This window comes from Microtus ochrogaster, linkage group LG10 (assembly GCF_000317375.1).
Source record: "Microtus ochrogaster isolate Prairie Vole_2 linkage group LG10, MicOch1.0, whole genome shotgun sequence".
Lineage (NCBI taxonomy): Eukaryota > Metazoa > Chordata > Mammalia > Rodentia > Cricetidae > Microtus > Microtus ochrogaster.
In genome coordinates, this window is record NC_022035.1 from 4,226,934 (window position 1) to 4,242,127 (window position 15,194).

The 15,194-nt window shown below is 38.7% G+C and overlaps 1 protein-coding gene across 1 annotated transcript in view; it reads left to right on the plus strand.

Moving 5' to 3' along the window:
* C1galt1 (core 1 synthase, glycoprotein-N-acetylgalactosamine 3-beta-galactosyltransferase 1) overlaps positions 1-11,025 on the plus strand; it is a 29,666-nt gene extending 18,641 nt beyond the window's left edge. The window contains exons 2-4 of the mRNA XM_005363712.3: positions 3,436-3,672; positions 6,614-7,281; positions 10,265-11,025. Of these exons, the coding sequence (XP_005363769.1) occupies positions 3,453-3,672; positions 6,614-7,281; positions 10,265-10,480 (1,104 nt within the window). The 5' untranslated portion in view covers positions 3,436-3,452 and the 3' untranslated portion in view covers positions 10,481-11,025. The remainder of the gene's footprint in view (positions 1-3,435; positions 3,673-6,613; positions 7,282-10,264) is intronic.
* The last annotated feature ends 4,169 nt before the right edge of the window (positions 11,026-15,194 follow it).

Below are 15,194 nucleotides of genomic sequence, written 5' to 3' on the forward strand. Positions count from 1 at the left end.
GTTAGGAAGCAGAGAGATGTGGCCTGTTCTCAGATCTCTTAACTGCTTTCCTTAGTCTTACTTCTACCAGGTAGGCCACAAATCCAAATAAATTTTAACACGGAGCCTTTGTAAGTACCACCAAGTAAGAGTCACCTCAATTTTAACAGTAAAGTATGAGAGAAAAATGGAGATGTATAATCAGTTTAATGTGGTATGAAAAGAAAAGTATATTATGAATATGTAAATGTACCTCACAGATATATTAATCTAGAGCAAAATTTTAATGCTAAGATGAAACTTTTGCAAGATGTGACATATGAAGTACTTGAAGGACCAAAAGACAGTACGGTCTTAGGGACTTTGTTGTGAACTCCGGAGGAATTTGTCTCACAGTAAAATTACTCCCTCACTCCTGGTGGGGGACTGAAAACTCAGCACAGCAGAGGAGACACATGGATAAGCATGCCGCAGAGACAATGTGAGTTCCATTTCAGACTTATAATAAAGCAGATAGCACAACATAAAATGAATCAAAACATTCTTGCTTTTTCAGGATATGTTACATTTACATAGTACTGTAATTGAGCAGGAACATTGTCTATTAAAAGTATAAGCAGTGATTAAACATAAAACACTTTATTGCTAGAAGACATCCACGTCTCCAAGAGTGAGTCACACTCAGGGAAGGAGGACTCAGGATGACTGCTCACTGAAGGCTGGGGAGAGGGTGATGTGACCACTTCTGAAATCAAAATGATGTGAAGATTGCCACATCAGTGACACTTCTCTTGTGAAAGATCATTCTGTCACATGGAAGCTGTGGGATAGAAGTTGGCGATTATTGGACTTCCTTCAGAATTGTACTGAATTCTCTCAAAGCTCTGCCATGGTTTCTCAGCTGTCTTTAATGAAAGTTCTGAATCCTGTGTGGTCATTTGAGCTGTCTTCACTGTCTTCAGGGTTGGCTTCCATCTCTGGAAACTACTCTACCCTTTTGTAAGAATTAACTCCTCTTGTAAGAATTAAGTTACCAAAGTTTCATGATGAAATTCTAATTGGTCACATATCCGGACTTCACTTGCACTTCTGGCCTGAAATTTCAGCATCCTCTGTCCACTTTTCTAGCTCTTACCATCCTGCCATACCTACAGTTGTTGCCTCCGCCAGTCTGGAATTCCTTGGAATTAGCAGAGGATTCAAATCAGCTGTTTGTAAGATGCCTTCCACAAATTGCAGATGTACCAGTTCACATCAAGATTGTCGAATCCCTAATCCTTTCCAAGTAGTTTTCAGTCTCCTTAGGCCAGATCTATCTGCTGGCTAAAGCAGATGCACTCTTAAATAAGATTTGAAGCTCCTCATTGATTCACAGGCTTCAGGAGAGAGAGAGAGAGAGAGAGAGAGAGAGAGAGAGAGAGAGAGAGGAGAGAGAGAGAAGGTGGAGTCAGCAAGATGCCACGTAGCTGCCAGAGGAGAAAGACAGAAGCCACCATCTAGAACCTTCCCTAGCTGGTAGGCCATGAGCCTCATGGTAAAATATAAAATAGTGGAAATGGGTTAACTAAAGATAGAAGAGTTAGATAGAAATACGCTTAAGCTATTGGCCAAACAGTATTGCAAATAATATAGTTTCTGTGTGATTATTTTGGTTCTGGGCGGCCAGGAATGAACAAGCAGCCTCCTACTACAATACACCTCCATCAGGTCCTGGTGGCTGGCTGCAGTGACAGTGGATGGTAGTCTTCTGAAAAGGAGCCTTTCTCCTGAGAAGCAGGTCACACAATGCAGGGAGAGTAAATTTGGTATAATCCTAAAGAGAATCTACGACACTTTGAAGCCAGCATTGTCATCTCCTCTCTATCTGTGAAAGTCTCTTGTAACATCTTTTTCAGTGTATGAGGCTGTTTCATCTACACTGAAAATGTTATGTGATGTAGCCCCTCGGCAGTCTCCACAGCTGGATCATCTGGATGACTTGCTGCAGTTTCTCCATCGGTATTTTCTGCTTCTCTGTGCACTTCTGTCTCTAGACCTGGGTCGTAGGATCCAAACTCTGATCTTCATGATTTTGCAACAAAGGGCTCTTAACTGTTAAACTGTTTCCCAAGGCTGACTTTTTAAATTTTGTTTTCTTGTCTGTAAAACGATCATTGTCAGAATAAAAACTGAAGTTATGTGTGGAGTACTTAGCATATGGTAAATGCTTAGCATTTTTAATTTTTTTCTTGGAAAAGGGGAAATTCTATACTTAAGGCTACCCTCATTGGTTATTAACAAACTGTTGCAGTAACTTGGTTGTGAAGTAGTTCAGTGAGTATTCTATGAGCCCCTGATGTTCTAGGCACTGTGCTAAATCTGATGACATTCAGATGCTATGCAGGACTTTGTGAGCCAGTGTGTTAACAGTGCCAGCTGAGCGGTCAGAGTCAGCATCCAGCAGTTCTGTGAGACAAAGATTTGCAGCAGGAGCAGCAAACTTTTGTTCAGGGCTACGAAAAGCTTTGTTGTGCCTGTTGCTTCTGTTGCAACTATCAGCTCTGCTTGGAATGGAGGAATGGGCATGAATGCAATTAGATAAAACTTCATTTCCTGGAGCAAGAGCCTGTGTCCCAAAACTTTGCTGTCTCTAACTCTAGCCCTTCCCTAGTCATCCCAGGCCGGATGACTTTTACACTTTTTAAACTGCTGATAATTGATTATCTGTTAGTAGCACACAGACCAAATATTAATTACTCAGAATTATGTATTTCTGTAGAAGTGGGCAATCATACAGGCCATCCTATGGAGGACCACATGCATTTAATTATCTTAATGTTTTAGATTTCTCGTCTTACTTGTTTCTACAAATGCTCACTCTCTTTCATGGTGCTTGATCTCATCTTCGTGGTGTTTCTTCAAGACCACCAGTTGTTCTCCAGTCTTCTTTCAGAAGTGCTGCTGGTCCCTTCAGCCTTCTCTCCCCGAAGGCCGCCCTGGCTTCTCAGAGGGAGCAGGCGCTCCTGTCCAGGCTCTCCAACTCAGGAGACCTGGCTCTTCCATCTTTTAAAGAACAGGAGGAAAGAGACAGTATGTAGCTCACAAAGCCTGGAGCGTTTTGTTTCTAGCTCTTCCCAGGGTTTGCTTACTCCACACTGAAGAGTCATCTCAATGGGGATGGCTACAAAAGTGAAGGCGCTAGCTAGACTTGAGAGCCGAGCCTGGAAGGGATCCTGCAAACAAGCTTGGCTCATGGCGGGTCTGGTGAGAGGAGACCCCAGCTCTGTGCCGACAGAGCTTACAGTTGTTCACACAGGACCATGGAAGCCACACAGATAGAGTCATAGGTATCAACTGCCCCTGAAAACTAAACCTCAGGATGTTTTTTCTTGATAATGTAGATCGCTTTACACTTTTATAACAGGATGCTAATTTTTAAATTATTATTTCTTACTAATTATTATTATTCTTTTGCAGAAATACACTCTCGGGAAATGGCCTCTAAATCTTGGCTGAATTTTTTAATCTTCCTCTGTGGATCAGCAATAGGATTTTTTTTATGTTCTCAACTATTCAGTATTTTGTTGGGAGAGGAAGGTGACACCCAGCCTAGTATGCTTCATAATGACCCTCATGCTGGACATTTAGATGATAATGGACACAGTCACCTCAAGGGACAAGTGGACTTCAATGCAGACTCTAGCCAACATAAAGGTAAAGTATGTGTTGTAAGAAGTATTTGACTGTTGAATGTGCCGGGAAGTTACATAAATCTCATTGTATTGCTGCCTACAACTGTTGATTGAAATGAACCCTATGTGTCAGATATTAAGGTGATTTTTGATTCATTTGTCTTGGGAGAAAAACCTAAGATTTATTTAAGAAGTTAATCATTTTAAATGGATATGGTTCATAAACCATGATAGAAGTTTTGAGAATTTTTCTTATATAAACTGTTTGGGGTTTGATACCCTAGAGAAACACATAAGGTGTATATATTTTACACATTAGTCAGTGGTTAACTAATCATTTTTCTTTTTGAGGGTCGAAGAGGTATACAAGTAAGGATAGTGAGTAGATGTTACAGTGGCTTCATTTATCCTGGTTCTTATCCCTGAAACCAAACTTTTCTCAGGCGGGTCTTCTGTATATCCCTTCTCTGTGTCTCTGTCCTTTAGCTCTGTCTGTTTGATGTCACCAGTTCTTGGAACGTTCGTTTCTGCTGTTTCTTTACTGAGTTTATCTTCAGCCTCTCAAAACTGTATAAATTGAATTCCTAGGTCCCCCCCCCCCACTTCCAGAACAGCATTTCCATGTTTTCTCCTTTATCTAGCACTGTTGCTGTGAGCTGGGAACTGTGAAACTGTGGGACAGTCCTTATTCATCTCACTTGGTTCCAGTTACTACTGAATTCTAGCAGTTCTACATTGCCATTTCCAAAATCTCTCGCTCTTAGTCCAAGTAAGTTTTCTCCAAGACCGGCTTCCAGCTACCTACACACACCAATATTTGATTAAGTTTCCCTCTGCCTCTTCTTGTCCTTTCCTTTAGTGAGCTTTTCCTGAAGGCCCTTCCTTGTTCTGCATGTCCGTTCTGGAGCCACTTCATTTCTCCTTCTGCTTTGCCCACATCCGTAGATCGCTGCTCTCATCTCATAGTCCCCACACTTTCTTTTCCCTCAGCACTCAGGACGCTTTAAGCATACGTCTGTCCAACTGGATGGAGAGATGGCTCAGTGGTTCCGAGTACTAGTTGTTTTTTCCATAGGACCTGGGTTTGATTTCCAGCACCCAAACTGAGGCTTACAATAGGGGCCCTCCATTTCCAGAAGGATCAGATACCCTCTTCTGGCCTCCTTGGGCACTTCATGCCATGTGGTTACAGACATGCATACAGGCAAAAACACCCATACACTTAAATGTATCTTATTAAAAAAAAATCTTTCTACCACTGCATTTCCTACTATACAACAATTACTGGTTTGCTTGTGAAGTTCCCTGCTAAGCTGTGAATTCTGTTCCGGCAAGAAATGTTTCTCTTTCATATTTCTACTTTCTGTTCTGGGATATAGCTGTTGTGTACAAAGAAACTAATAAATGAAGTAGTGAAAGGGTCTGCCAGCCCCCAGTTGTGGGGATAAATCTCGTCCCGTATGCACCATTTTTGCTGTCCATTTTGGTGTGTCTGTGTGACTAAGAGATTGATTTCTTAGTTCCATGGGCAGTGGAAGCTTTCTAACCGCAGACTGCAGTCGCCTGCTCCTCTGGACTGAGTTCCTGTATTCCATGGCACGAGCATTCTTTCATGGCCCCTCACCTTTCCTTCTGTTCTCTTCTAGTCACTTCACTAACACCACCCCATTGTTAATCTTCTACAGGTGAGACTTCTTAGGATTAACTGATGCGTTCTTATCGAGTGTGGCTTATAGATGCACTGGTCTGTAACTAAACAAGTGTTGAAATCAGAAGTAAAGCAGGGATTTGCAAACTGATTTTGTCTAGATCTAAAAATAGAGGTGGAGGGCTTGCATTGTACATGTTCCAAAGCTAAGAGTTTTCTAATGATTAATTTTACCATGTTTATAGGCCTCTAACAATTGGAAATAAATATTGGTACTTCACCACATCTCATTTTAAAAGCCCACTCTATGGCCACACACTTATGTACATATGCATGGTACTAATTAAACTTGAGTTATTAATAATAATAAAAATAAAAAGAGGACATGAAGTTGGGGGAAGAAGTGGTGGAACACTGGGGAGTTGGAAAGATATAGTGGTGGGTGACCAATGTACACTGTATAAATGTATACAACTTTCAAAGAAGAAAGATATGTTTTTAAGAAGCCCTAGTCTAGATCTTCTAATTGAACCCTTCCTCTAGACCAGTGATGCTCATATTGTGGGCTGACAGCTTGAGAATTGTTTACACCTAGGTTATGGGTCAGTTTAAGTTCCTAAGCACACTACTGTGGGCAGTAGGCATTTTTATCAAACCTCATTTGATGGTTATGGTATTCAGCTGTATATTGTGATGTGAGCCACCTATGTCTTTGCAAACAATAGCTTACAGAGACACTGTTTGAGATAATTTCAGAACTCAGACCTCTGCCCATTGCTCTGTTCTGTTTCCAACTGCTGGGTTTGCATTTTGGAATGAAGCGCACTTAGTATTATCTGAGCAATCTCAACCCTACATTAACTCCTATGCTTTCAGCTGATGTTAGCATGAAAATCTTCAAGAACACCTTAGGGTACTTGTTGAAATTCGTAACAATTGACTCATGACCTTCAAATGAAGTGACTTCAGCAGCATAGCTTTGTTTTGTTCTTTATTCTTCTGTCTTTTAGAAACCCATTCACAGCAATGAGAAATTCCCAAGAATGTTCTGTTACTTTCTTTGTAGTGTTAAGTAGCAAGAGTATGTGAGATGGTCTTTGAATATAGATTGCTGGGTTTGCAGTGGAGCATGCTACACTACTGCACTTCCAACCAACTTCCCAGAGGGTGTATTTTAGGTTGTATTTTCTCAAGGTCATTAATAACAGATGGGTAAATAGAGCCTTGGAAATAATTTATGAAAAGTTTCTTGGGTATGATTTATTAGGATTTTATGTCTGTAGAAATGTAACTCTTAAAAATGTTTGTTTGATAGATGAGAACACGGACATTGCTGAGAACCTCTATCAGAAAGTTAAAATTCTTTGTTGGGTTATGACAAGCCCTCAAAATCTAGAGAAAAAGGCCAAACATGTCAAAGCTACATGGGCCCAGCGTTGTAATAAAGTATTATTTATGAGTTCAGAAGAAAATCAAGACTTCCCTACTGTGGGATTGAAAACCAAAGAAGGCAGAGAGCAGCTCTACTGGAAAACAATTAAAGCTTTTCAGTATGTGTATGACCATTATTTAGAAGATGCTGATTGGTTTATGAAAGCAGATGATGACACATATGTCATCCTGGACAATCTGAGATGGCTTCTGTCAAAGTATAACCCTGAACAACCCATTTACTTTGGGAGAAGGTTTAAGCCCTATGTGAAGCAGGGCTACATGAGTGGAGGAGCAGGATATGTACTAAGCAAAGAAGCCTTGAGAAGATTTGTAGATGCATTTAAAACAGAGAAATGCACACATAGTTCCTCCATTGAAGACTTAGCCCTGGGAAGGTGCATGGAAATTATAAACGTAGAAGCTGGAGATTCCAGAGACACCACTGGAAAAGAAACTTTCCACCCATTTGTACCAGAACACCACTTGATCAAAGGTTATCTACCGAAAACATTTTGGTACTGGAACTACAACTATTATCCTCCTGTAGAGGTAAGTCCAGAAGTTAGTATTACTTGTTTTAATGTATACACCGGCAGTATAGCAAAGCAGATGAGAGTAGAGGTCCTAGCCAGTCATTCAGTAGACATCTTTTGTATGCCAGCCACTAGCTTAGAGAAGTCAGTACATCAAGTTCCAGTTTTCTTACCTTCTACCCAAAGAGCTACCGAATAGGCACACTTAGAAAGGTGTGATTCTCAACCTGTGGATTGTGACCCCTTTGGCAAGCCTCTATCTCCAAAAATATTTATATTATATTCATAACAGCAGGAAAATTACAGTTATAAAGTAGCAGTGAAAATAATTTTATGTTTGGGGGTCACTACAACATGAAGAACTGGAGAACCACAGCACTAAAGTTAATCAAGGACACAGTGTGACCTGAAATGGGCTGGGCAACCATACGGAGGAGACCTGGAACCAAACTTGGGTAAGGCCAGCAAGCCATGTAAAAATCTAAATAAGGAGCCTTCTAGTTACCAGGGTAAAGATCCTCTTCTTCACTTCATAGTTGAGTAATCGTGATGTACAAGATTTGGCTAATCTTTGGGCCTCAGTTTTTTCATTTGTAAAATGGTGTGATCTGTCTGTCATTTACCTGTAATTACCGTGTATTATAGTCTATGGCGGTTTTTAATGATAAGTATGGCTCTAGTTTGTATCTTAGTGTGTGTTTCTCACAGCTGTGCCTGAGTTACGTTGTCCTTTTTGAACTGTCTCAATGTACACATCCGACTTTACCCAGTAGAAATCTGTTGCCACGCTTGTCTCAGATATTTCATCACAACAGTCTTATAGACAGTGGAGGCCAGTGCACCCTTCCAGTCTAGTTCTCTTATCTCTTTCCCTGAGCTACACACTGCCAAGAATGAAATGTTAGTTTTTATCATGTGAGCGAGCGTTCATATTTCCCTACATGTTGGTACATGTATCAATAAGTCAGCATTGTTTTGTAGATTTAAAATCAAATTATAGCACATACATCTTCTTACAAATTTCCACTTTTACACATGATATATATTAACATTGATCTATCTCTCTTCATCTGAGTTCTTTGTGACAATTTAATATATTAATATTCTATAATTAATTTTGCTGCTGATAGGAGAAACCCTATATGCCCATTATAAGCACCAGTACAGTGAATTACTTAATGAGTCTAGGATTATAAAACTTTGCTTTTCAGACTTATTGATTAGTAATGCCTGAAGCAAGTCAGTAATTCTTTATGCATCCTTTTTCTGGCCCTAACATATTAATAGTACACTTCAGGGTACCACTCCAAGCCAGTATTTCCAAATGGTGTACATTTTCTTTTTGCTATAAGGAAACTTGATGTTTTATCTTAAGTTCTGAACCTCTTCCCATATAAAAATATATTCAAATTCACTATTAGAATCATGTAACAGATATACCCTGATACATACAGTATTTCATAAAGAGTGTCAGATATTCCATACATGTATAGCAGCAGCAAAAGCACACAATGCTTGTCATATTTTAACAGTAGAATATCCTTCCTTCTTTCTAAGAGTAAAAAGAGGGCCTATTTAACAGTGTGCTTTATAGGAACAAAATAAAGTATCTTCTACTTGAATCATAGTGGCTTTTAAGTGGCAAAATGTTGTCTTTAGAAAAATGTATTCTATTAGGTTGAAGATTCTAAGACAAATGCAAGTATTGAAATTGTATAAATCTTATAAAACTTATCAGAAGGTTCTAAAACACACAGAATGAAACCAAATGTTTTAATAATTTTTCCCTTTGCAGTGTGAATTACTGTTTTTAAAGAGTTTCTTAATACACATATTTTTCTCTGTAATAATCACTAAGAATACAAATTTTATTGCTGTGTTGGAGTTTTGGGTTGTTTTGCTTTGGTCTTTATTGTTTCTTGTGAGAAAGGAGGCCGGCCTTGAACTTGCTGTGGTCCTCAGGTCCTGAGTGCTGTGGTTTCAGAGCTGTGCCACTGCACCTGCCCGCAGAGTGGTTTAGGTAGCAACTTAAGATGTTAGATCGGTTGGTCAGAATTATGTAGTTCAGAAATGACAAAATGTAGTTTACTCTTTATTTCAGGTATTTCTTTTTTTACACTAACTTTAGTCTGTCTGAAACAACGCACAGTTGAGATGGAGAGCTCCCGATTTCTCCGAATCATAGGATCATTTCTTAGACTCGTCCAGTGCAGCTTCATCGTCTACCATAGCATCACCTATGGGAGGGTCGGGATCTGACTGTGGTGCTGTTGCCTTTTTTGGGATTTGGGCGTATTGGTTTGAACCTTTTACTTTAAGAAGTTTTTAGACCATTCAGTGTGTATTACTCTCCCTCTCTTTGCTTCTGAAAGTGTTTTGGCAACTGTGATGTCCCTTTCTTTGCAGATAACTCATTAATTTAATGAAAATGCCAAGACGTTAACTAGCATATATGAAAATGTAGACAGTTTGTTTTCAGTGCTGAACCTAAGCCTTCACAGCTACAGGCTCGTGCTCTACTGCTGTGTTATAGCTGATGATTTTACTCCCCTGAAAGTCATGCAGTCTTCAAGTAACTTGTAGTCCCCCACAAGGGGCTACTTTGTTTTTTCTTTAGTACGTAGATTTTCATTTTTGCTTACTGTATTTTATTTATAATGCTTAAGAACAGTATTTGAGCCAGTCACTAAAAACGCCAGACAAATAAAGCCTTATTCTTTATACAGCTCCCCCTTTAATTTGAAAAAATCAAGAATTTAAATGGTTAAGCACCAAAAATAAGAAAACACAGTTTTAGTTGAAAGTGTTATGATAGTTCCAGGTTTATTTGGTTTTAAATTCTTGGGAAGGGAGAGAACTGTTGGTATCTTATACCATCTGATGGGTTAGGCACCCCTGCCTTCTCCCTCAAGCTTTGATGTTTCAGATTGTAACTGGTGTGAATGTGTGGATGTGTGCTACTGTGCCCTTACTAACACTGTCTGCTTCTGGTGTTTTAGGGTCCTGGTTGCTGTTCTGATATTGCAGTTTCTTTTCACTATGTTGATTCGACAACTATGTATGAATTAGAATACCTCGTTTATCATCTTCGTCCATATGGCTACTTATACAGATATCAGCCTGCCTTACCTGAGGATATACTAAAAGAGATTAATCAAGCGAACAAAAACGAAGATACAAAAGTAAAATTAAGCAACCTTGAAAGAAGACCGTGAGTGGACTGAGGTCAAATGGTCTACATTGCACTGAAGGACCTCTTCCTTTCTGACAGAATCCTGAAATCCCAGTGAGGAACTGATCAGAAGTGAATATTCCATATAGAATTTTTTCCAATGGATGACTATAATCTGAAGCATTTAAAGAGCTGTGAAGTCTGTTAAAATGTGTTTTGATACAGTAATATATAAATATAAATATATATGAAGAATTTGTGTTTTAAATGGTAACAGAAGAGCTAGAAAGGCTCTGTCCTCTGTTCCTGACAGTGTGTGTTGTTGTCACTAGAGCTGGAGGGGTTCCGTTTGTGATCACCTACTACGCCGCACCGTGAGAACACAATGCTGAACAGATCTGCCTTAAAAGTAGAAAGAAATACTGTCGCTCAATATACACTCTGCTCACGTGTATGATACAAACCAGCCTCCCAGTTGCCGCCTGAAAACTTTGCTGTGATTGTATGACTTATAATTGGCAGTGTTTCCTCAAGAAGAAATAGAATAAGATTGCCCCCTGAAGTTCACTAATAAACCACGTTTTCCAATTATTCTGAGCCTTGACTACAGTATATACTTAGTTCTATATAGCATCAACCTTGTACCAAGTCCCTGTTGTCTCCTTTCTAAATGTCTGACCCTTGAATACCATTTTCACTAGTCATGCTTATTTACTCAAAGCATTGACAGCATTCTATAAAACATGCATTTAATAATATTCTGTTCCAAAATTCACCCATTATTAATTGTGGGTAACTTAATTAGATTTAATGCTGTTTGGACAAGCTTTTCTTGTATTGGTACCACTCTCCGGAATTATTAATGGCATTTTAAATAGATTATTTCAAAGTCTTTCCAACTATAAATTATTGTTCCTTTTATTTTCATCCTGTGGAGATGGAATTTGTTGTGCCTTTCATAACTTGCTTAAAGCACTTTTTAAATTAATTTTATGTCTGATGTGCCTGTTAACACTGGCAAAAATTTTGAATGTGGCTTTTGGCCAGAATTAATTAAAAATACTAGCAAGTAAAGAACACAGACAAACTAAACTGTCGTCTATTTTATTTGTAAATTACAACTTGTGTCATGCTAAATTCTCACTTGGAGATGATTGTCGTGCTGTGGTCCTAACAGCAGAGCCCCATTCGAAACCGCGTCAGAAGCAGTGTGGACCGTCCTAACTCCAGAGTACTTCTGAGGGATAGAGAACTTCTCTTTTTGTCATTAGCAATACTGAGTGTAGAACAGAATATTTTACAGATTTTCCCCTAGATTATTTTTAATTTTGAATAATTTACATTTCTTATGCTAATTTTGCATGATTATTACACCACTGACTCTGTAATCTGGCTAAATAATAAATACACTTTATATTTATTGTGCCAAAACCATAACCTCTATAGATGATATATTTGAAGGGGTGGCTATATATCGTTGGCTAGTTACGGATCACTCTGTCCACATGATGAAAATCAAACCAACTTTACAAATTAACTTGGTTTGAGTTGTTCTCATGGTTGTGCCATCTGCCGATACCCGAGGCTCTCTCCTCTGTTCTCTGAGCAGCTCTTTACCTGTGTTCCATGTGTGTTACTCCTCTTTGCTAACAGTTGCTCATAGGAAGTGAATGCTGCTGTGCAGCCTGGGCTGTGGAGCCAAGAAGCCTGGCCTAAGTTCCTCCTCCATCACTGTTTGTGTAACCTTGAACAATTTACTTAGTCTTTCTGTGCCTCGATTTCCTCATCTAAAAATTAGGGAGAATGACACTACCTACCTCACAGGATATTAATGAGAATTATAGAAATGAATAGAGATAAGGTCGTTAGAACTTTCTCTGGCCCAGAATAGGGCATGGTTTTAAGTATAAGCTTTTACTCTGTTACCTTGGAGTATAAATAATTTGATTTAGGTAAATGAGATGATCAAATCAGATTTGAAGGAGATATTTACATAACATATAGTATCCATCTGGTGCCTGCTGTGTGCCAGATACTGCGCCATTCTGTGCATTTGTGTTAACTTCAAGATGGGTGTCAGGCCATGTTGTAGATGAGGAAAGTAAGGCTCAGAGAACTCATGTTTCCACTCACAGTGATAGCAAGAAGGCCGGGATTTATGATCCAGACCTGTGTGGGGTTTATGTCAGCTCTAGGCTTAGTTTTATATATATATAAACACATACATGTACATGTATGTACACACATATGTATATACATATGCACATGCATACATATACATACATGTATGTATGTAATAATGAGATATGTATATACACAGACATATGAATGCTATATAACATCTGGTACTTTTAGCCAATAATAAGTGGTCAAACAACATAATTGGTATAGTGATTCATAAATTGTGATTCTCACACCCTTACCTGGAGTTTGAGATGGAGATCTCCAGTGTTGATTTTGAGCATGAGGCCCTGAAGTATACATTCATAACCAGATACCTTCTAATGAGAGTTACTAAATTAGCACTGCTGGTAGCCTGTTGTGGCTCTCCCACCCTGCCCAGACCACCTAAGTGAGAAACTCCAGGATAGTGGGTAGCAGTTCCATTTAAAGAACTCCTAAAGTTAGTCTTACTAATCCCATGTTGAGAACCATTACCTGTTTACCTACATGATTTTGGTGCAAATAGTCTTTGGAACACTCAGGATTTCTGCCCAGGATAGAGGCATTTTTTCAAAGACTAAAACATGTCTAAATCAGTGTAGTCCAGGACCATACTATATTAAAGGTAAAATGCTAGAGAGTTTAAAGGGCCCATGCACCATTGGTTTTGGCAAAATTCCTAATTTTCCTATAGTGACTCTTATCAGGACCCTCAAAAGCTGCAATTCTCCAAGTTTAGTCATTTCACACTAAGCAGAAAGGGGTCAGTAAGTACTAATATGTACATATGGATTCATTAAAACATCTATAAATTAATATGGAAAATGTCCACTGGTTGCTAAAAATTTGCAGTAGAAATTGAAAATGCTACTTTATAATATGCCAAGAATTTTCTAATTCATACCATCAACTTAAGTTTTGTCATTTTCAAAGATGGTTCGCCTATCCTATGATCTAATGAAGCAGAATTTTTCTCCCAAGTATATGGTAGAGCACATTAAACAAGACTTTAGGGGATAATGGTTTATTTGTCATCTTTTAGATTAAGATCACTGCCATGTGAATAATTGATTGCAGTGTGGTTTCAGGGCATAAGATTTAAAAAAGTCTCTATTAGTAATAAATAAAGTCTCTATTAGTAATATGCTTGTTTTTCTAGTGGGAATTGATAGACATAAAGCAGGTTTTTATCCCACTTGAACTCTCTTGGACGGTTTGAACGTATCTGAATTTCAGAGGTCAGTTTGCTACTACAAAGGATGACAAAATAAGTCACGGACCAGTTCATACTGTTTTGAGTTGTAGTGATTGGGTTTGCTGATTGGTTATTTTCATAGTTGTTTCTTGAGTTGGCATCGTTTTACCCTCTTATCCTGTCAGACTGCATTGCCAGATGGAGACCCTGTTGTACTTGAAAGACATCCTCACTGGTTTGTTAGCTCCTTCCTACCTGTTTCCTTGCATTCTCGGTTCATGAGGTCATTATTCTGTATTAGATATTTCCTTGATGCTTAACCTCCACTTTTAGCTCCCTATAGTGCTGTCTCCTTGTGGCTGACTTGGGTGACCAGAACGCCTATCATCTGTGGTGGTTTTATTCCTACATTAAGGTTTCCCATGAGACTAAATATACAACAGTAGTCTGCTGGCTCTTGGGCTACTTGCCCTGATTGACCGTGTACAACCTCAAACAATTCTACATCAGTAGTTAAAGGAAGTAAAGTTACTTACTTCTTCTAAAAGAAAAGAAGAAAATACATTGACTTCATTTCACTTGATTTATATTAGGCCTGCTAGAAACATACATGGGAAATGTGATAGACAAGCTGTGTGGTATATTTCACACTAACCTCTGTTGATTAAAGATGACTTACAGTTATAAACCAAGCTGTATTGAAATCTTAACAGTGATTGAAATGAGAACTTCATAGTCTCTTTAGCGAAGCGACTTAAAAGCAGCATTAGAGAGTTGAATGTGCTTCGTTTAAACTCCCTTACCTCCCGAGTTTTTTGGTTACATTTGTTAAGCGTGAGTAAGGCGATATAAGTGAGTGATCAACGTGAAGTGTAATATTAGAGGGAAACTAACCTCACTGCTGAGCAGTGCGCTGTATTATACATTGAATGTTTGTGTTTTGGAATTTAAAAAGTATTTAAAGTAATAGTGTCAATGAAGGGTTTAAAAATGTCTGGTGACTTGCTTATTTTAAGTAATCACCGTTAGTCAGAAAAATATGTATTTTTAAATGTTTTTTAAAGTGCCTTTTGAGAATTTTTAAACAATGGATTCACACAACTGCATAAAATAAATGACCATGTTCAAATTTGCTCCATCTGTGTGTTTTTTTAACTGATATAAGGGGTGATATTATTTATGGATAGTTTGGGGGATTCTTCTATCAAAGCTTTTCTGTGTGCATAAGCTTGCATGATTGTTCTAGAATATATATTATGTAAAGCATCAAAGTGTTCCACACGTGACTTAGAATAACGAACCTTTAAAATTAGAATATCTACTCGCTACATTCCTGGAGAGAAGGAAAGTGGGGAGGTAGGGAGGGAGGGAGGGAGGGAGGGATAAAAGGAAGGAAGGA